At 46.2% G+C, this 24803-nt stretch overlaps 1 protein-coding gene across 4 annotated transcripts in view; it reads right to left on the bottom strand.

Moving 5' to 3' along the window:
- Positions 1 to 190: 190 nt before the first annotated feature.
- LOC121540343 (SHC-transforming protein 2) overlaps positions 191 to 24803 on the bottom strand; it is a 37523-nt gene continuing 12910 nt past the window's right edge. For 2 of the 4 annotated variants that reach the window (XM_041849152.2, XM_041849148.2), the window contains 11 exons: positions 11404 to 11464; positions 11203 to 11322; positions 6803 to 6856; positions 6558 to 6609; positions 6209 to 6335; positions 4851 to 5028; positions 4300 to 4393; positions 3429 to 3599; positions 2975 to 3273; positions 2003 to 2171; positions 191 to 1775 (listed from right to left, as the gene is read on the bottom strand). In XM_041849152.2, the coding sequence (XP_041705086.1) occupies positions 1753 to 1775; positions 2003 to 2171; positions 2975 to 3273; positions 3429 to 3599; positions 4300 to 4393; positions 4851 to 5028; positions 6209 to 6335; positions 6558 to 6609; positions 6803 to 6856; positions 11203 to 11322; positions 11404 to 11464 (1348 nt within the window). In that variant the 3' untranslated portion in view covers positions 191 to 1752. The remainder of the gene's footprint in view (positions 1776 to 2002; positions 2172 to 2974; positions 3274 to 3428; positions 3600 to 4299; positions 4394 to 4850; positions 5029 to 6208; positions 6336 to 6557; positions 6610 to 6802; positions 6857 to 11202; positions 11323 to 11403; positions 11465 to 24803) is intronic. The other 2 variants (XM_041849151.2, XM_041849150.2) reach the window with 2 other exon arrangements.

The raw sequence follows: 24803 nt of genomic DNA on the forward strand, positions 1-24803 counted from the left end.
AATGACCGGTCTTCATTGGGGGCTGCCATGTGCTCCCATAATGCCTGACAGCTGGGCTTTTCATGGAGCAGCTCCATGCTGTATGTACATCTCACTTTGACACGTCATCCAACATTAGCCTCCATTCCTAATCAATCCAGACAGAGGGAGTGATGTGGATTGGATCCAACGCAAACCACACACATTTGAATAACCTTAATTTGACACATTTTATTGACAAAAATGCATTTAGTTCAAAGAAGAGTAGATACAAGAAAGTCCTGAGAAAGCAAAGGGGTCATTTGGAAAAGTTGCATACTGTAAAGTATACTAACGTCACAGAAAGCCATGTCCTCTCTCTCTCCCTGTGTCTGGACTGAGACAAAAGACACAGCAGAGCCCCGGAGATCCCCTATCTATTGATAAAACATGTTGCCATTAACAACACAGGATGGTGATCAAATCAGTTAGGGCCTATGCCAGATTATTGATTGGAGGACTGGTACAATAGAATAGGAAGCACACAAAAGAGGACAGCCAATCAGAACACACTATGGGATGTTCAGTTTGTACACCCCCTTCCCATACATCAGCAGCTCATAGAAAGTTTCACAATAAAAAGGGATGATTTGACTTTCAGTCCACTCCAATCATTGATTAAAGTGTGGTTTGGCATGGCAAGAAAATGTGCCATTTGCTCTCAGGGTATACATACATACAGTACACACTACTGTCTTCTGCTGTGGTAGATGTAGAATGTATGATAATGTACAAGTGATTTGGGAGGAAAGATATGAAACACCAAGTATTAAGGCACTGAACTATTTTACAGGACTTAATTATAGATACACCGAGTCATTTGTAGTAATGTAGTCTGCCTTCTGAGAGCACAGGCTCTCTGACCAGTGTGATAACTTCATAGAGTAGGCATGATATACACAACCTGGGTAGGTATTCACTGACGAGCTATGACTGTCCCATACAAACACTTTGACAAGTATGTGGTTATTATTGAACACATTGATATTCAGAGTTCTACCTATTTTGGCCAACTGTATATTCCCAATGTTGTGTTATGTAGACTTCCTGTGGATATTGATGGGACAGAGGGACAGACACTTTTTCTAGGTTGGTGCCTGGTTAGTACTGTATCTCTGAAGCATATTTCAATTCATGCAATCAGATATTGAAAGCCTGCAGAATTAGGTCCTGAGATTACATATGAATAAATCATGAAGGTGCAGGTGCTACTGCTGCAGATGAACAGTTTATAAAAGTCCATTAAAGCATACCAATGTCTGAGGAGCAAAGAACTGCATTCTGATAAAACAATTTAGTGATATTTTGCTGCCAGGAGTTTCTCACATATCATATACAATGTTCACATTTGTTCATTGAAAGACACAGGGAACCCAAATCATTCTGGGACTGTGCATGACATCAGCAGTATGAGACTCAGTATGAGGTGCACTCAAAAATTATGCTTTCCTATGGAACAACTACCGTATGTGACTGTGACCCTCTGTGACCTCGCATTCCATCCTTGTGATTGGCTGGGCTGTTACCTCCTGTTCCGAGGCGTCGGTTAGCTTAATGACTGCATGCTGAGAGTTCAGATGGAGATGGTGGAAAGTTTGTGGGCACTGTCGGAGGCAGCCAGGTACTGCAGCCATGCCCCTGGTCCTGTGCAGAGGGAGTCGCCTGTGTCCTCCTACCCCAGCGAAAGCTCTGATTCTGGGGATATGACAAAGTGAAAATCTTCCTCTCTGGGGTTTATATGGACACACCTCTGACTCCTGGTAAAACAGGCAAAATTGGAAAACTTTCAAAGGATATCAATCAAACACATATTAAAGAACTACACTAGTAGAAAACTAAAATCTAGAACATAAACTTTATTAATACACTATATTGTATCAATAAACTTCCCACACTGAAGCAAAGGTTATCACAAAACAGTAATTCAAATCAAACTAGGCAGTGCTGAGCACAATCACTTTGGGCTGTCATTTCTGTCTCTTACCATTCCAGAGCGCTGTCCCCTCTTTCCTCCCGACCACCTGTTTGAGGTGCAGCTCGCTCTCAGCCGCCACGATGGGCAGCTCGTTCTTCAGGTGGTAGCTGATCAGGTGACTGATACTCTCAAACAGCATGTCTTTGGTTCGTACCTGGCAGTGACGGGGAGGAGTGGGCTAACAGATGTTAGTAGGTCACAAAGATTTTAAAGGGATACTTCTTCAAATCAAAAATCAAATCAAATGTTATTTGTCACATGCGCCGAATACAACAGGTGTAGACCTTACAGTGAAATGCTTACTTACAAGCCCTTTACCAACAATGCAGTTTTAAGAAAGAATACCAAAATAAATCACCCAAAATAATACGAAATAGAAGTAACAAATAATTAAAGAGCAGCAGTAAAAATAACAATAGCAAGGCTATATACAGGGGGTACCGGTACCGAGTCAATATGCGGGGGCACCGGTTAGTCGAGGTAATTGAGATAATATGTACATGTAGGTAGAGTTATTAAAGTGACTATGCATAGATCATAAACAGAGAGTAGCAGGGGGCAATGCAAATAGTCTGGGTAGCCATTTGATTAGATGTTCAGGAGTCTTATGGCTTGGGGGTAGAAGCTGTTTAGAAGCCTCTTGGACCTAGACTTAGCGCTCCCCCTTATTGATGCACGTTAACAGGGATGCTACCACCACCATTGTTTTGCACTCAACAATGCTCATTCTAAGCTGTAGCTAAGTAAATAAAATACAAATATCAGCTTTCTGGAGCAATTGCTAAGAGGGGTGCTACCACTATTATTGTTTAGCATGTTTTGCACTAGCTCATCAATGCTAATGCTTGACTGTAGCTAAATAAACAAATTCACATTTCAGGCGGCTGACACACCATTTGAATAAACTAGTTTTACTCTCCAGCCCCATAGACCATGATTTCCCCCTTCAATATTGTTTATCATTCAGCGATTATCACTCACCACTCCCTCTGGGTCGACCAGTAGCAGGTGTTTGGGCAGACCACAGTGCATGCCCGTCAGGACGTACTGGCCTGGGTTGGTGGCACTGTCTCGTACCAGGAAGTCCCCGTCTCGGACCAGCAGTTTCTCAGCGTCCCGGCGGCTCATACGGCCGTGGTACCAGGCCTCCCGCCGGAGCTGCTCCTCTGTGGGGGCGACAGGGGCACGACGCCGGGGCGGGCTGGGCCACTGGTCCTCCAACACACACACCCCACCGTTACCACCGGCGTCGTGCATCTTTAGAGCATCCTCAAAGGGTTCTGCAGAGAACCAGGAAGAGTGAGAACACATGCATGGCACACACATGGAACCTGTAACTTTTTTCCCAGATACTTCCCACATCTTGAATAATAATGGTATCTCTATTGTGTCAGTGGCTGTGTTCAGCGGATGGCTAGCTGTTGATGAGACTCACTCATATCAAAGATGTCTTTCTTGGGGCTGTCTGGCCCCTTGGCCCCCTTGTGGCCCTCTGCTCCCTGCTCCAGGACCTCCAGACTCTGGGTGTTCACATACAGGTGCTCCTCATAGTCCCTACTTCCCGGGGCATGGCCGTCTGCCCGCAGGTACCCATCTGATGTCAGACCTGTCAATCACAACTCAGTTTACTAATACACTACATGACCAAAGGTATGTGGACACCCCTTCAAATTAGTGGATTTGGCTATTTTAGCCACACCAGTTGCTGACAGGTGTATAAAATCGAGCACACAGCCATGCAATCTCCATAGACAAACATTGGCAGTAGAATGGCCTTACTGAAGAGCTCAGTGACTTTCAACTTGGCACCGTCATAGGATACCACCTTTCCAACATGTCAGTTCATCAAATTTCTGCCCTGCTAGAGTTGCCCCGCTCAACTGTAAGTGCTGTTATTGTGAAGTGGAAATGTCTAGGAGCAACAACGGCTCAGCCGCGAAATGGTAGGCCACACAAGCTTACAGAACGGGACCGCGAGTGCTGAAGCACGTAGCGCGTAAAAATCGTCTGTCCTCGGTTGCAACACTCACTACCGAGTTCCAAACAGTCTCTGGAAGAAACGTCAGCACAAGAACTGTTCGTCGGGAGCTTCATGAAATGGGTTTCCATGGCCAAGCAGCCGCACACAAGCCTAAGATCACCATGCGCAATGCCAAGCGTCGGCTGGAGTGGCGTAAAGCTCGCCGCCATTATACTTTCGTGAAATGATAAGGGACCGAAAACAAATTATTTACCCAACCATTATAATGCCTATGACTTGCAGTATTGTGTCCTGCAGTACCATATCAGGTCACATGGTGTCTCACCTGAGCTGCCATTGTTCTCAGTGTCCCAGTGAAGCTCGTAGCACAGTTGACCTGAGCGGTAGGACGATGTCTCTCTCCTGGCCGGAGAACCCATCTAAAATCAGATGCCCCAAAATCCCATTAGCATTACTAATAGTAGACATGTGTTTCTTTATGACTCTTCAGACCACCTGGTAATAAATAGTTCCTCTCTTGCCTATGTAATACACTTCTACAGACACCATATGTTTGAATCCTCAGTATAGGCTGCAGGGTATGAGCAAGACTTTCCTCTCACCAATTAGGCAACCCAGAGGCCTGGTTTCTATCTCCTGTGATGTCTATCTCTTGTAATTATATAGCAGGCACATCTACAGTTATTGAGTTCACTGTAAGCCCACAGCTCTCTCTTATACATTTACATTTACATCATTTAGCAGACGCTCTTATCCAGAGCGACTTACAAATTGGTAGACATTATGGGGGAAATGCAGGCAAGGTCATCAGTCGTGTGTCCAGATATACTAGATCAAAGGGTTTACGTAGGTAATGCTGGAGGCTGAGGGAATCACCTGCACTGCCTTGCTCTGTGGTTGGCTGTGGACGTGGCCCAGCAAGGCCGTACAAGGCCTCAGCCTCGAGTCCACCACTCCTCCAACAGGAGGCTCCTTCCCTGGGATGCTGTTGTAGTAGTCATGCTCTGAGGAGTCCTCGTCATCACCCCACGCTGAGTCCTCTGTCCTGATGTTCCTGAGGTGACATGGTTAGAATAGAGGTAATTGAATTCCCAAATGTGACAAGGAAAAGGGATCAGACACATCCTCCACAGCCGATAACATAAAATGCTAGGTTTGAATGGTTCTATTGTTGGTAGCAGGAGATACATTTGAAACCAGAGCAGGTACAGTAGAGTTCTTCTGTCTACCCGGTGACACAGGGAAACACACTCCACTTTAAATAACAGTTTTGATTTAATTGGGGTCAAAACAGGACGATGGGCTGAAATCTGAGTGCAGCATATCACATTTCTAACACGTGACCGAGAGAAAAAGGATGAGTTTCATATCAAGTTGAGTGTCAGTGGAAAATGCAAGTCAACGCTTTAAATAGGACACCATGCTTGCACTGTACCAATGTGTGCTAACCACATAGGATGAATACATTGTGTGTATTTAAGTATTTTTTTGTTGTAGTGGGGACAGTAACATTAGTCATCTCAAAAAAGTATACTTTAAAGGCGCACTATGCAGAAATCGCTCCGCCATTTCCTGGTTGCTAAAATTCTAATTGTTCGCCTAACTTCAGTTTATGTGACAAAACAAGGAAGTAGAGAATCATTGTACCATCTAAACACTGTGAAATATCCATTCCATAGCCATACATATTGTATTTTCAGCTGTTTGAAGCTGGTGTACAAAACCGAAAGTAAAAAACATAACAAAAAAACATAAGAAGGGGAAGCATAGAAATAGTGCACTTAGAACATATCTACCACTTCTTAGACTTGCTTTCAATGAGAATGACAGATCTATAACTCACTATGTGAATTTGGTCAGGTCGCCCAAAAAGTAACATATTGTTTTATGTTTTTAATTATTATTATTATTATTTTTAAATTATGTTTAACTCACATAATATAATTTAAAAGTATGCACTGAGGTGTCTATACTATAATAAATGTGCCAAAAACGAATGTAGAAATGCATTTCTATAGCTTCCAAAATATTTTTTACAATGGTGAGAAAGTGCCAAGATGGAGGCACGTTGGCTTCAACACAGCGCCCCCTATCAGTCATCTAGTGCAGGGTTTCCCAAACTCGGTCCTGGCCCCCCGTAACGTTTTTTTAAAACCCCAGCACTACACAGCTGATTCAAATAACCAACTCATCATCAAGCTTGATCTAGTGTATATATAAATCATTGGTCTCACCTCTCCATGGTGGGGATGGCTTTGGGAGGGCTGTGGAGGTACTGTTTAAACTGCAGTTCAAAGGCCTGGCCGATGGTACTGATGACATTCTGGGCTAGACCATCACAACACTCCAGGATATGGCATGCTGAAGAGAACACAGAGGATGTGAGTGCTACAACGCCACTGTGAGCATAACAAATTATATTTTAAAGAATAGATAGAAAAATCTATATCTTTAACTTAAACAACTGTTAGTGAACCATATTGTCAGTAAACCCTCATGTGTTTAATGCCAGGAATAAACTGCATGGCTGTATAATAAACATATTATTTCTGTTTATGAAATAGATTGGTAAACTGAAGAGACCTCTCTGATTGACTGGATCTTTGGCCACATAAGCAACATAATGGGGCGTATCCTGCAACAGAGGGAAAAACCTCAATCAGCTCAGATGAATTAGGATATAATTGAATAAGATGGTGAAGTCACGGGATTGGAAAACGGTCAAAAGCAACCAAGTCAGACCTGCAGTCTGCCAAGCGGCCCATTTCAACAAACAGACAGAGGAAAACAGGGAAAGCCTAAAGTGCACTTATGCTGCAAACTCTCACCGTGTCTCCCCCAGAGGCAAAGGAGATGGACTGCATGGGATGATGTGCTATCACCTGTGAGAGGTGAGAAGAGAGAGAGAAAGAGAGGAAGGTGCAGACTTTATATGAGTCCTTCACCACATCAATATCATATAATCTACTAATCTGCTATCCTATTAGGAAAACAGGATGCTAAAAAGATTGCAATTTATTGTTTTGTGTTGCGCTACTGTGCTGTGAGCTAGCCAATGCCAAGTGTGTGATATGAAAGGTGTGATCGCCCCCCCCTCATCTGACTACTATGTGCCGCCATCTTGATAACGTGTCATCAATGACATCACTTGAATGGTTCGTCTGACATGCTGCCCAGATTACAATGCATGTTAGTAGCCTCAATGAGAATGCTTTCATTTTGAAAACAATACAAATATATGAAAATAAGACTAATTCTGACTAAAAGAAACTTCGGCTAACACAGTATGATCCGATGCCCATGTCAAAACTACTTGTAATGTTTAACACAGCTAGACCTTACTCGCTGAATGAACACAAAAACATGTGCAAGTGGGTTTTTGACTGGACTATTCAGGCTTATTCGATGCTAGCTACCTATTTTGTTATTGTGGACACCATGCATTTAGCTAGCTTACTAATGTCGGGTAAAAGTAGATCCGATGCCACTGCCCATGTGAAAATCACTGTAATGTAGCCTACAGCTGAATAAACTCAGAAACGTATGCAAGTGGATTTTTGACCGGACTATACAGGCTTGTTACAGTTTTTTACAATCACTTTGGCACTAATTTCAGAACCTTGACGTCATTTTTCAAAACTCTCGACACAAAACTCACAACCAATGATCAAAATGCAAATTTTTCAAAACTAACACTTTTTTCAATTGCTTGGATACAATACACATACAACTAAGATCATTTGTTCATTTAACAAAAATCACCTGTTCAATATGACACAACTTAACATCAAAGTACTACTATTTCAAAAGGCAATTCACACATTACATTTAAGATGAGTGTCTATTCATTTCATTACAATTATCCAACTATCAATTGATACAACTGCTCAAAATGATAAGTAACTGTTGCATTACTCTTAATGCATAGTTGTATGGAAACAGACAAAACATATTCCATGTTTAGATCATGAAAGTTTCAAGATAACGAGATTAATTGTCATCAATTAGTGTGGAGCATGAACCAATTACACTACATTATCTATGGATGTAATATTTCATCATCATTCTTTATCAGACACCGTTTCTATGGTCCCATGTACCACCTTTTCAGACTTTTTACAGTATTGACAGTACTGCACTGTATGGATGCAGGCCCTTGTAATTGCTTGTCCAATTCTGCCAACTCGTTACTGATGATTGAGTTCACATTGTGGAACGAGTATATAAAGAATTGATTGGGATCCACTTGCAACAACATAGCGATACGTACTGTAACATGGAGCCGGCAGGTGATCCAGGTCACAATAGAGGTCAAGCAGTGGTGGGAGGAAGACGAGGAAGACGTGTTGGTCAAAGGAATGACAGGGGACAAGCACCCCTTCTGAGAGGTGGTCGTGGGCCTCGTTTGAGAGGTGTGGGGGAACGTGGTAGAGGACAAGGCCACGGACCAAGACAGCAGCAGCAACAGCAAAGAGTGTCTTTTACATTTACATCATTTAGCAGACGCTCTTATCCAGAGCGACTTACAAATTGGTGCATTCAACTTATGATAGCAAGTGGGACAACCACTTTAATTTTTTTATTTTTTTATGGGGGGGTGGGGGAGGGGGGGTAGAAGGATTGCTTTATACTATTCCAGGTATTCCATAAAGAGGTAGGGTTTCAAGTGTCTCCGGAAGGTGGTCAGTGACTCCGCTGTCCTGGCGTCGTGGGGGAGCTTGTTCCACCATTGGGGTGCCAGAGCAGCAAATAGCTTTGACTGGGCTGAGCAGGAACTGTGCTTCTGTAGAGGTAGGGGAGCTAGCAGGCCAGAGGTGGATGAACGTAGTGTCCTCGTTTGGGTGTAGGGTCTGATCAGAGCCTGAAGGTAAGGAGGTGCCGTTCCCCTCACAGCTCCGTAGGCAAGCACCATGGTCTTGTAGTAGATGCAAGCCTCAACTGGAAGCCAGTGGAGTGTGCGGAGGAGCGGGGTGACATGAGAGAACTTGGGAAGGTCGAACACCAGACGGGCTGCGGCGTTCTGGATAAGTTGTAGGGGTTTAATGGCACAGGCAGGGAGCCCAGCCAACAGCGAGTTGCAGTAATCCAGACGGGAGATGACAAGTGCCTGGATTAGGACCTGTGCCGCTTTCTGTGTAAGGTAGGGTCGTACTCTGCGAATGTTGTAGAGCATGAACCTGCAGGATCGGGTCACCGCTTTGATGTTATTCAATGAAATCCGAGCAATAGTTGTAGACCATGTCATAAATCATGGCATGACAATGACTGAGGCGGCTACAATGATACAACCAAACCTCAGAAGGTAAACCGTGGACTCAATAATCAGAACTTTCCGCAATGAGAACCGGTAAGTCGTCAGCATGCACTAAACATTATGCTACTCTCAACTGTCAAATGACTGCATACCAATGTGTATCACAGAGTAGGTGATGTGACCAAGTGTCTTCTTACTGTAATGTTCCCTGTAGAATTGAGACTAGGCCAAATAGGGGAGGCAGATGCAACATTCTGACTGACCAACAAGAGCAGGCTGTGGTCGATTTGGTTCGGGCCAGAAATGATATTCGCCTTACAGAAATTCGCCAGCATATCTTGGACAATGAAGACATGTTTAACAATGTGGAATCCATAAGTTTGCCGACTATTGCACGCATGCTGAAAAGGCACCAGGTGTCTTTAAAACAACTATACCGTGTGCCTTTTGAAAGAAATGCAGACAGAGTGAAGCAAATGAGGACTGAGTATGTTCAGGTATGTTCAGTTTCAAGATGGCTGTTGTAATAAAATTCCCTAATAATTCTACATTGTACAGTAATCAGTAAATCTCTTTCCAAAATGTATTTTTAGAGGGTGATGGAGCTGGATGCTGATGACAACCATCACAAATTCATGTATTTGGATGAGGCAGGCTTTAACCTGGCCAAGACAAGGAGGAGAGGTCGGAATTTCATTGGCCAGCGGGCAACCATCCAAGTACCTGGACAACGTGGGGCCAACATTACCATGTCTACGGCTATATCAGAAGATGGTGTGGTGGGACGCAGACCTCGTATTGGATCATATAATGCAGCTCTCCTTGTAACCTTCCTTGATGAGCTCGATCAGGTCTGTAGAGCTGATGGCGTGACCTATGTCATTGTGTGGGATAATGTCAGGTTCCACCATGCTCATATGGTGCAAGCATGGCTTCAGGCCCATGCACAATTTACCACCCTGTATTTACCCCCATACTCTCCTTTCCTTAACCCGATTGAGGAATTTTTCTCCACATGGAGATGGAAGGTTTATGATAGGCGCCCTCATGAACAAGTCACTCTTCTCCAGGCCATGAATGACGCATGCAATGACATCACGGCAGACCAGTGTCAGGCCTGGATTCGCCATGCCCGAAAGTGTTTTCCAAGATGTTTGGCTAATGAAAACATCCATTGTGATGTAGATGAGAACCTGTGGCCAAATCCACAAGACAGAGTTGATGAAAATTTAGAAGTACAGTAATCACTCCTATGTTTTGCTTTTTACAGTACAAGCAAGCAAGTTGAGGAACACTGCATTTGATGTTTTACAGTACTGTATTGTTTTTCATCAATATATTTCAGATTTTGTTCAATGATTCCACCGTGTCTGTAGTATTCTCTCTACTACTGCAGTACTTTTACAGGGATGTATTTACATGTAGTACCATAATGAAACATGTATCACCTATTTTGTACTACAATATTTAATGATTGTACGAACAATGACACAGTGAAACTATCGGTTGCTTGTGTGTGGGTGATCTAAATTAACGTTTCATTGGTATTTCACAATACATTTGTTTTTTGAACCAATGATTGTGCAAGTGCAAGATTTCTTTAAAGATATGAATGCACAATGCAATGTTTTGAACATTGGACAGCCTGTGTTACAAGTGATGACCGTTTTGTGTCTAGAGTTTTGAAAAATGATGTCAAGGTTCTGAAATGAGTGCCAAAGTGATTGTAAAAAACTGTAAGATGATTGTGTGTATTTTGTTGTTTTTCCATCTCAAATTGGTAGTTTTCACTTTTAATTTATTAAGTTCTTGATCAGAGTCTTGTTAAAAAGTCCATGAGTAAAGTAGGCGCACGGACGCTCACCATTCCCATGACGTTGTTTCAATATGGCGACTGCCATACCCAACTGATGGCCCTGAGTGTGATATCCTGTGCTATGTTCTGTGGTTAGTTGAAGAGAGTGGATCCCTAACCTGTCGTGTGGTGGGGATGAGCAGGCTGAGCCCCTCTATAGAGATGTTGACAGCGATGCTCATACCAGCGAAGCGCAGGTTACTCTTCCCCATGATGGACTGCAGGGCCTTGTTAATGTTCTACAGGACAGGAGCACAGAGCCTGGGTTAGCATCACACACACACATTTAACTAGTGTTGCATCAACAGATTTTCGCCCACCTTCTTCCTCCAGGCCCCCTTACCCCCAGGCACAGCTTCACACAGTCTGTTGATGGCCTCCCTGGGTGGGTGGAGAGGGAAAGAGGAGAGGTGGAGAGGTCACAATGACAACACACTAAGAAGAGACAGTTACCCTCATACTGAATCCCAAATCTCCCCCTTAACCATACCCTTTAAAAACTCTAGATCTGAGCATCATAGTAATATTTCCATCTTGACATGTTGATAAGCTAGAAGAGCATCTTGCCATGTTGGATACACCTAGCCAATCCACTCAGATCTACTAAAGTGCCTAGAGGATAGGGGCCAGGGGTCAATTTGGAATTCAGCATGAAGCAGCTACATGGGAAAAGGTTAAAGTCTAACTGTACTCCATCATCATCAACCTATAGACAGCCTATGGGTGAAGTGGTTACGTAAGCTATAGAGAAAGCACGTATTTGTATTTATTATGGATCCCCATTAGCTGGTGCCAAGGCAGCAGCTACTCTTCCTGGGGTCCAGCAAAATTAAGGCAGTTATACATTTAAAAAACATTACAATATATTCATAACAGATTTCACAACATATTAAGTGTGTGCCCTCAGGCCTCTACTCCACTACCACATATCTATAACACAAAATCCATGTGTACATGTGTGTATAGTGCGTATGTGTCACCACTTCCGCAGAGGCTGCCTCCCCTCCTTGTTCGGGCAGGCTTCGGCGTTCGTTGTCACTGGCTTACTAACCACTGACGCTCCATACAGTGGGGAAAAAAAGTATTTAGTCAGCCACCAATTGTGCAAGTTCTCCCACTTAAAAAGATGAGAGAGGCCTGTAATTTCCATCATAGGTACACGTCAACTATGACAGACAAATTGAGAAATAAAAATCCAGAAAATCACATTGTAGGATTTTTAATGAATTTATTTGCAAATTATGGTGGAAAATAAGTATTTGGTCACCTACAAACAAGCAAGAATTCTGGCTCTCACAGACCTGTAACTTCTTCTTTAAGAGGCTCCTCTGTCCTCCACTCGTTACCTGTATTAATGGCACCTGTTTGAACTTGTTATCAGTATAAAAGACACCTGTCCACAACCTCAAACAGTCACACTCCAAACTCCACTATGGCCAAGACCAAAGAGCTGTCAAAGGACACCAGAAACAAAATTGTAGACCTGCACCAGGCTGGGAAGACTGAATCTGCAATAGGTAAGCAGCTTGGTTTGAAGAAATCAACTGTGGGAGCAATTATTAGGAAATGGAAGACATGCAAGACCACTGATATTGTCCCTCGATCTGGGGCTCCACGCAAGATCTCACCCTGTGGGGTCAAAATGATCACAAGAACGGTGAGCAAAAATCCCAGAACCACACGGGGGGACCTAGTGAATGACCTGCAGAGAGCTGGGACCAAAGTAACAAAGCCTACCATCAGTAACACACTACGCCGCCAGGGACTCAAATCCTGCAGTGCAGACGTGTCCCCCTGCCTAAGCCAGTACATGTCCAGGCCCGTCTGAAGTTTGCTAGAGTGCATTTGGATGATCCAGAAGAGGATTGGGAGAATGTCATATGTCATATGGTCAGATGAAACCAAAATAGAACTTGTCGTGTTTGGAGGACAAAGAATGATGAGTTGCATCCAAAGAACACCATACCTACTGTGAAGCATGGGGGTGGAAACATCAAGCTTTGGGGCTGTTTTTCTGCAAAGGGACCAGGGACGACTGATCCGTGTAAAGGAAAGAATGAATGGGGCCATGTATCATGTGATTTTGAGTGAAAACCTCCTTCCATCAGCAAGGGCATTGAAGATGAAACGTGGCTGGGTCTTTCAGCATGACAATGATCCCAAACACACCACCCGGGCAACGAAGGAGTGGCTTCGTAAGAAGCATTTCAAGGTCCTGGAGTGGCCTAGCCAGTCTCCAGATCTCAACCCCATAGAAAATCTTTGGAGGGAGTTGAAAGTCCGTGTTGCCCAGCGACAGCCCCAAAACATCACTGCTCTAGAGGAGATCTGCATGGAGGAATGGGCCAAAATACCAGCAACAGTGTGTGAAAACCTTGTGAAGACTTACAGAAAACGTTTGACCTGTGTCATTGCCAACAAAGGGTATATAACAAAGTATTGAGAAACTTTTGTTATTGACCAAATACTTATTTTCCACCATAATTTGCAAATAAATTCATAAAAAATCCTACAATGTGATTTTCTGGATTTTTTTTCCTCATTTTGTCTGTCATAGTTGACGTGTACCTATGATGAAAATTACAGGCCTCTCTCATCTTTTTAAGTGGGAGAACTTGCACAGTTGGTGGCTGACTAAATACTTTTTTTCCCCACTGTATATCATCATTCCATTTGTCTTGTTTTGTTAATTACACACACCTGGTTCTTATCCCCTCATTAGTCCATCTATACGTGTTCCCTTTGCCCCCCTTGTCCTTGTGGGTGATTGTTTATTTGTGAGAGTAGTGTAGCTCGGTGGAGCTACTCGTACATTGTTATTGCCGGGGTAGATATTTCCCCTGTGCCTGTTATTGTTGGAGCTACCGTTACCTTGTATTGCCAGGGTAGATTTTCCCCTGTGCCTGTTTCGTGTGTCGCTATCCAGCGCTATTTGTGTACGACGGAATAAACTCTGCATTCGGTGATTACCCTCCTGCGCCTGACTACTTCTATCACACTCATCATAGTATGTTATCGTTTGTATGCATGTGTCTATGTTTGTGTTGCTTCACAGTCCCCGCTGTTCCATAAGGTGTATTTTTATCTGTTTTTTAAATCTAATTTTAATGCTTGCTTGAGTTACTTGATGTGGAATAGAGTTCTATGTAGTCATGGCTCTATATAGTACTGTGCGCCTCCCATAGTCTGTTCTGGACTTGGGGACTGTGAAGAGACCTCTGGTGGCATGTGTTGTGGGGTATGCATGGGTGTCCGAGCTGTGTGCCAGTAGTTCAAACAGATAGCTCGGTGCATTCAACATGTCAATACCTCTCACAAATACAAGTAGTGATGAAGTCAATCTCTCCTACACTTTGAGCCAGGAGACATTGACATGCATATTATTAACGTTAGCTCTCTGTGTACATCCAAGGGCCAGCCGTGCTGCCCTGTTCTGAGCCAATTGCGATTTTCCTAAGTCCCTCTTTGGGGCACCTGACCACACGACTGAACAGTAGTCCAGGTGCGACAAAACTAGGGCTTGTAGGACCTGCCTTGTTGATAGTGCTGTTAAGAATGCAGAGCAGCGCTTTATTACAGACTGACTTCTCCCCATCCTAGCTACTGTTGTATCAATATGTTTTGACAATGACAGTTTACAATCCAGGGTTACTCCAAGCAATTTAGTCTCCTCAACTTGCTCAATTTCCACATTATTCATTACAAGATTTAGTTGAGGTTTAGGGTTTAGTGAATGATTTGTCCCAAATACAATGCTTTTAGTTTTTGAAATATTTAGGGCTAACTTATTCCTTGCCACACATTCTGAAACTAACTGCAGCTCTTTGTTAAGTGTTACTGTCATTTCAGTCACTGTGGTAGCTGACGTGTATAGTGTTGAGTCATCCGCATACATAGACACACTGGCTTTACTCAAAGCCAGTGGCAGGTCGTTAGTAAAGATTGAAAAAAGTAAGGGGCCCAGACAGCTGCCCTGGGGGATTCCTGATTCTACCTGGATTTTGTTGGAGAGGCTTCCATTAAAGAACACCCTCTGTGTTCTGTTAGACAGGTAACTCTTTATCCACAATATAGCAGGGGGTGTAAAGCCATAACACATACGTTTTTCCAGCAACAGACTATGATCGATAATGTCAAAAGCCGCACTGAAGTCGAACAAAACAGCCCCCACAATCTTTTTATCATTCAGTCATTTGTGTAATTTCTAAAGTGGAAGTTGGGTGAGTTATATTTGAGTGCTTCAGTGAAAGGTAAGTGAGGGAGGCCCCGCTCTCTCGCTTTCCCAGATGTTTAGTTAATTTCATTCTGATCTCCTTTGCATTATTGTAGCCTTTTCTGTAGCCTGTCAACTATGTGTCTGTCTATCCCTGTTCACTCCTCTCTGCACAGGCCATACAAACGCTTCACACCGCGTGGCTGCTGCCACTCTAATCTGGTGGTCCCTGCGCGCACAACCCACATGGAGTTCCAGGTCTCCGGCAGCCTCTGGAACTGCCGTTCTGCGGCCAACAAGGCAGAGTTCATCTCAGCCTATGCTACCCTCCAGTCCCTCGACTTCTTGGCGCCGATGGAAACATGGATTACCACAGAAAACACTGCTACTCCTACTGCTCTTTCCTTGTCTGATCATGTGTTCTCGCATACCCCGAGAGCATCTGGTCAGCGCGGCGGTGGCACAGGAATCCTCATCTCTCCCAAGTGGACATTCTCTCTTTTCCCCCTGACCCATCTGTCTATCTCCTCATTTGAATTCCATGCTGTCACAGTCACTAGCCCATTCAAGCTTAACATCCTTATCATTTATCGCCCTCCAGGTTCCCTTGGAGAGTTCATCAATGAGCTTGACACCTTGATAAGTTCCTTTCCTGAGGATGGCTCACCCCTCACAGTTCTGGGTGACTTTAACCTCCCTACGTCTGCCTTTGACTCATTTCTCTCTGCCTCCTTCTTTCCACTCCTTTCCTCATTTGACCTCACCCTCTCCCCCCCCCCCCCCCCACAAGGCAGGCAATAAACTTGACCTCATCTTTACTAGATGCTGTTCTTCTACTAATCTCACTGCAACTCCCCTCCAAGTCTCCGACCACTACTTTGTATCCTTTTCTCTCTCACTCTCCTTCAACACTACTCACTCTGTCCCTACTCAGATGGTAATGTGCCGTCGCAACCTTCGCTCTCTCTCTCCCGCTACTCTCTCCTCTTCCATCCTATCATCTCTTCCCTTTGCTAAATCCTTCTCCCTCCAATCTCCTGATTCTGCCTCCTCAACCCTCCTCTCCTCCCTTTCTGCATCTTTTGACTCTCTATGTCCCCTATCCTCCCGGCCGGCTCGGTCCTCCCCTCCTGCTCCGTGGCTTGACGACTCATATCGAGCTCACAGAACAGGGCTCTGGGCAGCCGAGCGGAAATGGAGGAAAACTAGACTCCCTGCGGACCTGTCATCCTTTCACTCCCTCCTCTCTACATTTTCTTCCTCTGTTTCTGCTGCAAAAGCCACTTTCTACCACTCTAAATTTCATTTCATTTTCAATTTCATTTTGAAAAGAAGGTTGACGACATCCGATCCTCATTTATTAAGTCAAATGACACCGCTGGTCCTGCTCACACTGCCCTACCCTATGCTTTGACTTCTTTCTCCCCTCTCTCTCCAGATGAAATCTTGCGACTTGTGATGGCCGGCCGCCCAACAACCTGCCCGCTTGACCCTATCCCCTCCTCTCTTCTCCAGACCATTTCCGGAGACCTTCTCCCTTACCTCACCTCGCTCATCAACTCATCCTTGACCGCTGGCTATGTCCCTTCCGTCTTCAAGAGAGCGAGAGTTGCACCCCTCCTCAAAAAACCTACACTCGATCCCTCCAATGTTAACAACTACAGACCAGTATCCCTTCTTTCTTTTCTCTCCAAAACTCTTGAGCGTGCCTTCTCTAGACAACTCTCCTGCTATTTCTGTCACGATTTAACTAGATATGAACCCAAATGCAGACAACTACACCGAGCCAGAGAAGGTTTAAAAATAATAGGGAAGGAGAGGAGGGGGGTAAGAAGGTCAAGCAGGACGGAGCTGAGCTGGAACTGACTCGCACACCAGACTTCACTCCTGCAATCAAGGACAGACAGAGGGGAGGGAGAGAGCAGAGAGAGAGCTACCTAGCAGCAGTAGGCCTAACAGTACCCCCCTCTACGGACGCCACCTGGCGGCCGACAGGGTTTATCGGGATGTAACCTATGAAATTCATGGACCAGAGCAGGATCCACAATGAAGCTCCTGGGCACCCAGGAACGTTCCTCAGGACCATAACCCTCCCAATCCACCAGGTACTGGAAACCACGACCCGGCGGCGAACATCCAGAAGTCGCCGGACAGTGTAGACAGGACCCCCACCCACGATCCTGGGCGGAGGAGGGGGACGAGAGGGCGGGCACAGAGGGCTAACAGACACAGGCTTAATCTGTGAAACATGAAAAGTGGAATGAACCCGTAGGGAGGCAGGAAGCTGTAGCTTAACTGCGCAGGGGTTAACAATAGACAGTATCTTGAACGGTCCTATAAAACGTGGCGCCATCTTCTTAGACTCCACTTTCAATGGAAGATCACGTGACTTAAGCCATACCTCTTGACCAGGAGAGTAACCGGGAGCCTGGGACCGGTGACGGTTGGCTTGCCTCTGCATGTATGACGAAGCTCGGGACAGAGCTACCCTGGCCTTCCTCCAGACCTTGAAGCAGCGGCGCATGTGGGACTGCACCGAGGGTACCGCCAGTTCCCTCTCTTGAGAAGGGAACAGGGGAGGTTGATAACCCAGAGCACACAGAAAGGGAGACAAACCAGAGGAAGCGTTAGTCAAGGTGTTATGAGCATATTCCACCCAGGGGAGCATGGAGCTCCATGACCCAGGGTTAGACCCTGTGACACAGCGGAGAGCGGTCTCCATCTCCTGGTTCGCTCTCTCGGCTTGCCCGTTGGTCTGGGGATGATATCCCGAGGACAGGCTGGATGTGATGCCCAAAGCTTTACAGAACGCCTTCCATACCTGGGAGACAAACTGGGGACCCCTGTCAGAGACAATATCAGAGGGTAAACCATGAGAGCGGAACACATGTTCAACCAAAATATCAGCCGTCTCTCTGGCCGTGGGCAGTTTAGGTAGAGCCAAAAAATGAGCGAACTTAGAAAAATGATCAATCACAGTAAAAATGACAGTCTTTCCGGACGAGGGGGGAAGTCCAGTGACAAAATCCATGGCAATGTGCGACCAGGGCCGGCTGGGTATTGGCAGAGGTCGTAGATGACCAGCGCTGGCCTGGGTGGAGTTTTTACTTCGTGCACATACCGTACAAGCAGCAATGAAGGCTCGAGTGTCCGCCTCCATCCTGGGCCACCAGAACTTCCGTCGCACAAAGTCAAGGGTCCGCGTAACTCCAGGGTGACAGGTAAGGGGAGACGAGTGAGCCCACTGAAGTACCTGGGAGCGAACAGCCTCATGGACAAACAACCGGTTAGGAGGACCCCTCCCAGGGTCAGCTTGATGATGTTGAGCCTGTCTATCAATCCCCTCGATGTCACATGTGATGGCCGCAATACTGCAGGTAGGAGGCAAGATGGGTTCAGGGTTACTACCAGTATCAACAGCCGAATGAACACGAGACAGGGCGTCAGGCTTGACGTTGCGTGACCCAGGACGGTAAGACAGAGAAAAATTGAATCTCCCAAAAAATAGTGCCCACCTGGCTTGATTCTTATGATCCGTCCAAACGATGAAGGGTTGTTCCGCCCCCTCCAACCAATGCCGCCACTCCTCGAGAGCCAGCTTAACGGCGAGCAGTTCACGATTGCCAACATCATAATTCCTCTCTGCCTGAGAAAGTTTCCTTGAAAGAAAAGCACAGGGATGCAGTTTGTTATCTTCAGGAGAACGTTGTGACAACATCGCACCTACCCCAGTGTCGGATGCATCCACCTCTACGACAAACTGGCGGTCGGGGTCCGGCTGCATCAGAATGGGAGCCGAGGCGAAGCGATGTTTCAGTTCTTCGAACGCTGATTCGGCCCCTTCATTCCAAGCGAACGGTCGTGAGATGGAGGTGAGAGCGGTGAGTGGCGCCGCAATGCGGCTGTAGTCCTTGATGAACCTCCTGTAGAAGTTCGCAAACCCCAGGAATCGTTGAAGTTGTTTGCGGGTGGAGGGGGCTGGCCAGTCCGTGACAGCAGAGATCTTAGCTGGGTCCATCCGCAACTCCCCCTGAGCTATTATGTAACCCAAAAAAGAGGTCTCAGACACATGAAACTCACATTTCTCCATCTTCACAAATAGCTTGTTCTCCAACAACCTTTGCAACACCTGGCGGACATGCAGTTCATGTTCCTGGGAGGACTCAGAGAAAATCAGGATATCATCCAGATAGACAAAAACAAAACGATTCAACATGTCCCGAAGGACATCGTTCACTAGTGCCTGAAACACAGCAGGGGCATTAGATAACCCAAAAGGCATGACCAGATACTCAAAATGTCCCAAGGGTGTGTTGAAGGCAGTCTTCCATTCATCACCTTTACGAATGCGCACCAGGTGATACGCATTTCGTAGATCCAGTTTGGTAAAGATAGTTGCACCATGTAGGAGGGGAAAAGCAGAATGAATTAGAGGCAGAGAATATTTGTTCTTAATGGTGATGTTGTTAAGTCCACGGAAATCAATACAGGGTCTGAGGGTCTTATCCTTCTTTCCAACAAAAAAGAATCCTGCTCCTACAGGTGACGAGGAAGGACGAATAATACCTGCCGCCAAGGAGTCCCGAATGTAGTTCTCCATAGCCTCCGTCTCCGGGCGGGAGAGATTGTACAGGCGACTGCTGGGGAGAGGGGCTCCTGGCTGGAGGTCAATGGCGCAGTCGTAAGGCCGGTGAGGAGGAAGAGAAGTAGCTCTGTGTTTGCAGAAAACGGATGCCAGGTCATGATACACGTCAGGGACAGCAGAGAGATCCATGGACTCCAGTGGAGGTTGAGGCACAGTACTGGCAGGGGTCTGAGCAGAAAACAAACAATTCACATGACAAAATGTGCTCCATGAAACAATTCTACCTGTCACCCAATCAATGTGTGGATTGTGTCTTATGAGCCAGGGGATACCAAGGACCAGGGGAGTCTGAGGGCAGTCAATGATGTGAAACTGAATGTTCTCCTGATGATTACCCGACACTCTGAGACAAACAGGCACAGTCTGATGAGTAATACGGGTCAACAATTGTCCATTTAGACCCTTAGCCTGCAGCGGATGGTCCATAGGTACAGTCTCTAAATCCATTTGTTGAGCCAACTCTCGATCCAAAAGCTTTCATCGGCACCAGAGTCAACCAGCGCACTAACAGGGAAATCCTGGGACTGCCACTGGAGGGATGCCTGGAGCAGAATGCGGGGAGAAGAGGAAGAATCCGCTGCTCGGCTCACCAAAACTTCTCCCATTAATGATGAGCCGGCCCTTTTCCCCGGACGAACTGGGCAGGAAGGAACGAAATGACCAGCTTCTCCACAATACAGGCAGACCCGAGCCTGAATACGACGTGCCCGCTCCTCTGAGGACAACCGTGCACGACCCACCTCCATGGCTTCGGATTCAGTGCTCCTAGTATCGACTCGGGAAGACTCAGCCCTCTCCTTAGGGAAGAGGCGGGGAGGAGTTGGTTGACGACAGACAGGTTGCTTGGAACTACCACTCCTCTCCCGGCGGCGCTCCCGAATCCGATTATCCAACCTGATGGTGAGTGAAATAAGATTATCCAGCGTAGGCGATTCATCATATGACACCAATTCATCCTTCAAGGTCTCAGCCAAAGCATTAATGAACACTCCTTGTAATGCCTCGTCATTCCAACCACTCACTGCCGCTAAAGTTCGAAACTCCACTGCCATCTCCGCCACACTGCGAGACCCCTGCCGAAGAGACAAAAAACGTTTAGCAGCCTCCTTGCCCCGTACGGGGTGGTCGAAAACCTTCCTCATCTCAGTGGTGAAGGCAACGTAAGCGTTGCAAATGTCCGACTGGCTCTCCCAGACCGCGGATCCCCAGGAACGAGCGGAACCGCTAGTAGAGTTGATAAGGTAGACAATACGGGCTCTTTCGGAGGCGTAGGTGAGGGGCTGTTGTTCAAACACCAACGAGCACTGAGTCAAAAAATCACCACAGGTTCCCATGTTCCCGTCATAGCGCTCTGGAGCAGGAACAAAAGGCTCTCTGACCTGGGCTGGAGGGGCAAGAAAAACAGGCGGAGCAGGAGAAGGAGCAGTTTGTATGCCATGCACGAGGGGTGCATTATTAACTTGAGTAGTAAGGGCAGACACTTGATTGGTGAGTAATTGAACCTGATTAAGCAGCACCTGACTGTTCTCAGAAATAGTCTTAAACAAGGTATCATGTTGGCCAAGTAAAATGCCCTGATTGGCTATGGCAGTCCGAATCTGAGTGCACTCTGGGGTGGTATCCGAGCTACTGTCTGCTGGGTTCATGTGGGTCAGATCATACTGTCACGATTTAACTAGATATGAACCCAAATGCAGACAACTACACCGAGCCAGAGAAGGTTTAACAGGTTTATTTACAAAAGTTCAATTTGTCCAGGTTTCCAATAATAGGGGAAGAGCAAGTCCAGGTTAACAGGGAGGGTAACAGATCCAGGTTCAGAGCAGGAGTGGTACCGTAACGTCCTAGTGTCCGTGGTGAGTCCGAAAGGAAGGTCCGGTAGTGGTAAGCAGGATGGTGGTGGCAGGAGTGAAGCGGAGGCAGGAGTCAGGTTCCAATAATATGGTAGTCTTGACTATGATCTGACGATGAGTGGCAAGTTTGACCGGGTCTTAAAGGCTGAGGTGATTATGGTGAATGAGCTGCAGCTGGAACCCTGACTCCCGCACACCAGACTTCACTCCTGCAATCAAGGACAGACAGAGGGGAGGGAGAGAGCAGAGAGAGAGCTACCTAGCAGCAGTAGGCCTAACAATTTCTCTCAGAATGACCTTCTTGATCCAAACCAGTCAGGTTTCAAGACTGGTCATTCAACTGAGACGGCTCTCCGCACTGCTAAAGCTAACTCTCTCTCCTCTGCTCTTATCCTTCTAGACCTATCTGCTGCCTTTGATACTGTGAACCATCAGATCCTCCTCTCCACCCTCTCTGAGTTGGGCATCTCCGGCGCTGCTCACTCTTGGATTGCGTCCTACCTGACAGGTCGCTCCTACCAGGTGGCGTGGCGAGAATCTGTCTCCGCACCACGTGTTCTCACCACTGGTTTCCCCCAGGGCTCAGTTCTAGGCCCTCTCCTATTCTCTCTATGCACCAAGTCACTTGTCTCTGTCATATCCTCACATGGTTTCTCCTATCATTGCTACGCAGACGACACACAATTCATTTTCTCCTTTCCCCCTTCTGATAACCAGGTGGCGAATCACATCTCTGCATGTCTGGCAGACATATCAGTGTGGATGTCGGATCACCACCTCAAGCTGAACCTCGGCAAGACGGAGCTGCTCTTCCTCCCGGGGAAGGACTGTCCGCTCCATGATCTCGCCATCACGGTTGACAACTCCATTGTGTCCTCCTCACAGAGTACAAAGTACCTTGGCGTGACCCTGGACAACACCCTGTCGTTCTCCGCTAACATCAAAGCGGTGACCCGATCCTGCTGGTTCATGCTCTACAACATTCGCAGAGTACGACCCTACCTTACACAGAAAGCAGCACAGGTCCTAATCCAGGCACTTGTCATCTCCTGTCTGGATTACTGCAACTCGCTGTTGGCTGGGCTCCCTGCCTGTGCCATTAAACCCCTACAACTTATCCAGAATGCTGCAGCCCATCTGTTGTTCAACCTTCCCAAGTTCTCTCATGTCACCCCGCTCCTCCACACACTCCACTGGCTTCCAGTTGAAGCTTGCATCTACTACAAAACCATGGTGCTTGCTTACGGAGCTGTGAGGGGAACGGCACCTCCTTACCTTCAGGCTCTGATCAGACCCTACACCCAAACGAGGGCACTACGTTCATCCATCTCTGGCCTGCTAGCCCCCCTACCTCTACGGAAGCACAGTTCCCGCTCATCCCAGTCAAGCTCCCTCACTACGCCAGGACAGCGGAGTCACTGACCACCTTCCGGAGACGCTTGAAACCCTACCTCTTTAAGGAATACCTGGAATAGTATAAAAGCAATCCTTCTACCCCCCCCTCCCCCCATAATTTTTTTTTTTATATATATATATTGGGTGGTTGTCCCACTAGCTATCATAAATTGAATGCACCAATTTGTAAGTCGCTCTGGATAAGAGCGTCTGCTAAATGACTTAAATGTAAATGTAAATGTAAGTGCTGTGCTTGTTGAATGTCCTTCCCTATAAGCGTGCTGAAAATCTGTTGTCAATTTGTTTACTGTAAAATAGCATTTTATCTGGTCAAACATAATTTTTTCCAAAAGATTACTAAGGTTTGGTAACAGCCTGATTGGTCGGCTATTTGAGCCAGTTAAGGGGGCTTTACTATTCTCAGGTACTATTCTTTACTATTCTCAGTGGCCTCAGCCTCAGGTCAGAGGTCAGGGGTCACTAATCCATCTCAGTTCAAAGGTCACGGCAAGGTCCCTCAGAACAAAGCAGGACAGAAGATGTCTAATCTCAGTTTACACAAGGCTAACAGGAGGAACACTTAATATTCATATCATATTCAGCTGAGTTCAAATAAACAAATTCTTCCCAGTAAATCCTGTTTGGGTAAGGAACAAAAACATCTCAGCATGATTGATGTCTTGGTCTGAGGATTTATGGGCTCATCAGGCTCTATTCAATGTGCATTCACTTTCCTCTCCATTTATTCTCCTGATTCAGAAGCAATGGGAGAGCCATGCCACATTTTGTGGTGTACTACTGCAGTATATTCTATGCCATTAGGCTGCTCTAACTGTGAGTGTGGGCAGCCTTGGGGACTAATGAGTGATGATGTCTGATGATGTTGTCCCCCTGTGTGGTGGCAGAGATAGCCGGAACACAGGGTCTGTCAGGGGACAGATGGGACAGGTGGTGGCTGCCAGCTAGAGTCAAGGACCCGGCCCCTATCAAGTGGCTCGTAAATATTTAAAAAGCAGCAGCGTCCATCTCCAGTAAAGGACTTCTAAGACAGTTTTGAAAAACAGCATTTGCATGTGACTCAACTCGAGGCCTGGGAGAATAGCAGTGCATGGACACTGGCCGTGAGTATTTTGGCGTGTTTGTCTGCAGTCTCTGTCCTGGCCAAGTACAGTCCCATTGTAGCATATTGGTCCTCTGTAGCTCAATTGGTAGAGCATGGCGCTTGTAACGCCAGGGTAGTGGGTTCGATCCCCGGGAGCACACATGACTGTAAGTCGCTTTGGATAAAAGCGTCTGCTAAATGGCATATTATTATTATTATTATTCTCCCTTGTTGTTGTACTCTGTCTCCCACAGACAGGCAGACAGACAGCCAGACAGACAGGCAGGCAGGCAGACAGGGTAGAGTCCATGTGGACCACTGCAGCTCAGCTCTCCACAGTCATTAGAGAGCATCATCAATAATAGATCTCTCCATCACTCCATCTCTGCCTCTCCCCCAGCATTTAAGCCCTGTGTGTGTGCGGGCTCAGATTACTGACAATCGATCATGGAGGAGAGAAATATAGGGAGGGACTACACTGCTCCAACTCAGGCAAGGAGCCCCGCCTGGCC

Source organism: Coregonus clupeaformis, unplaced genomic scaffold (genome assembly GCF_020615455.1).
Source record: "Coregonus clupeaformis isolate EN_2021a unplaced genomic scaffold, ASM2061545v1 scaf0068, whole genome shotgun sequence".
NCBI classification, from domain to species: Eukaryota; Metazoa; Chordata; class Actinopteri; order Salmoniformes; family Salmonidae; genus Coregonus; species Coregonus clupeaformis.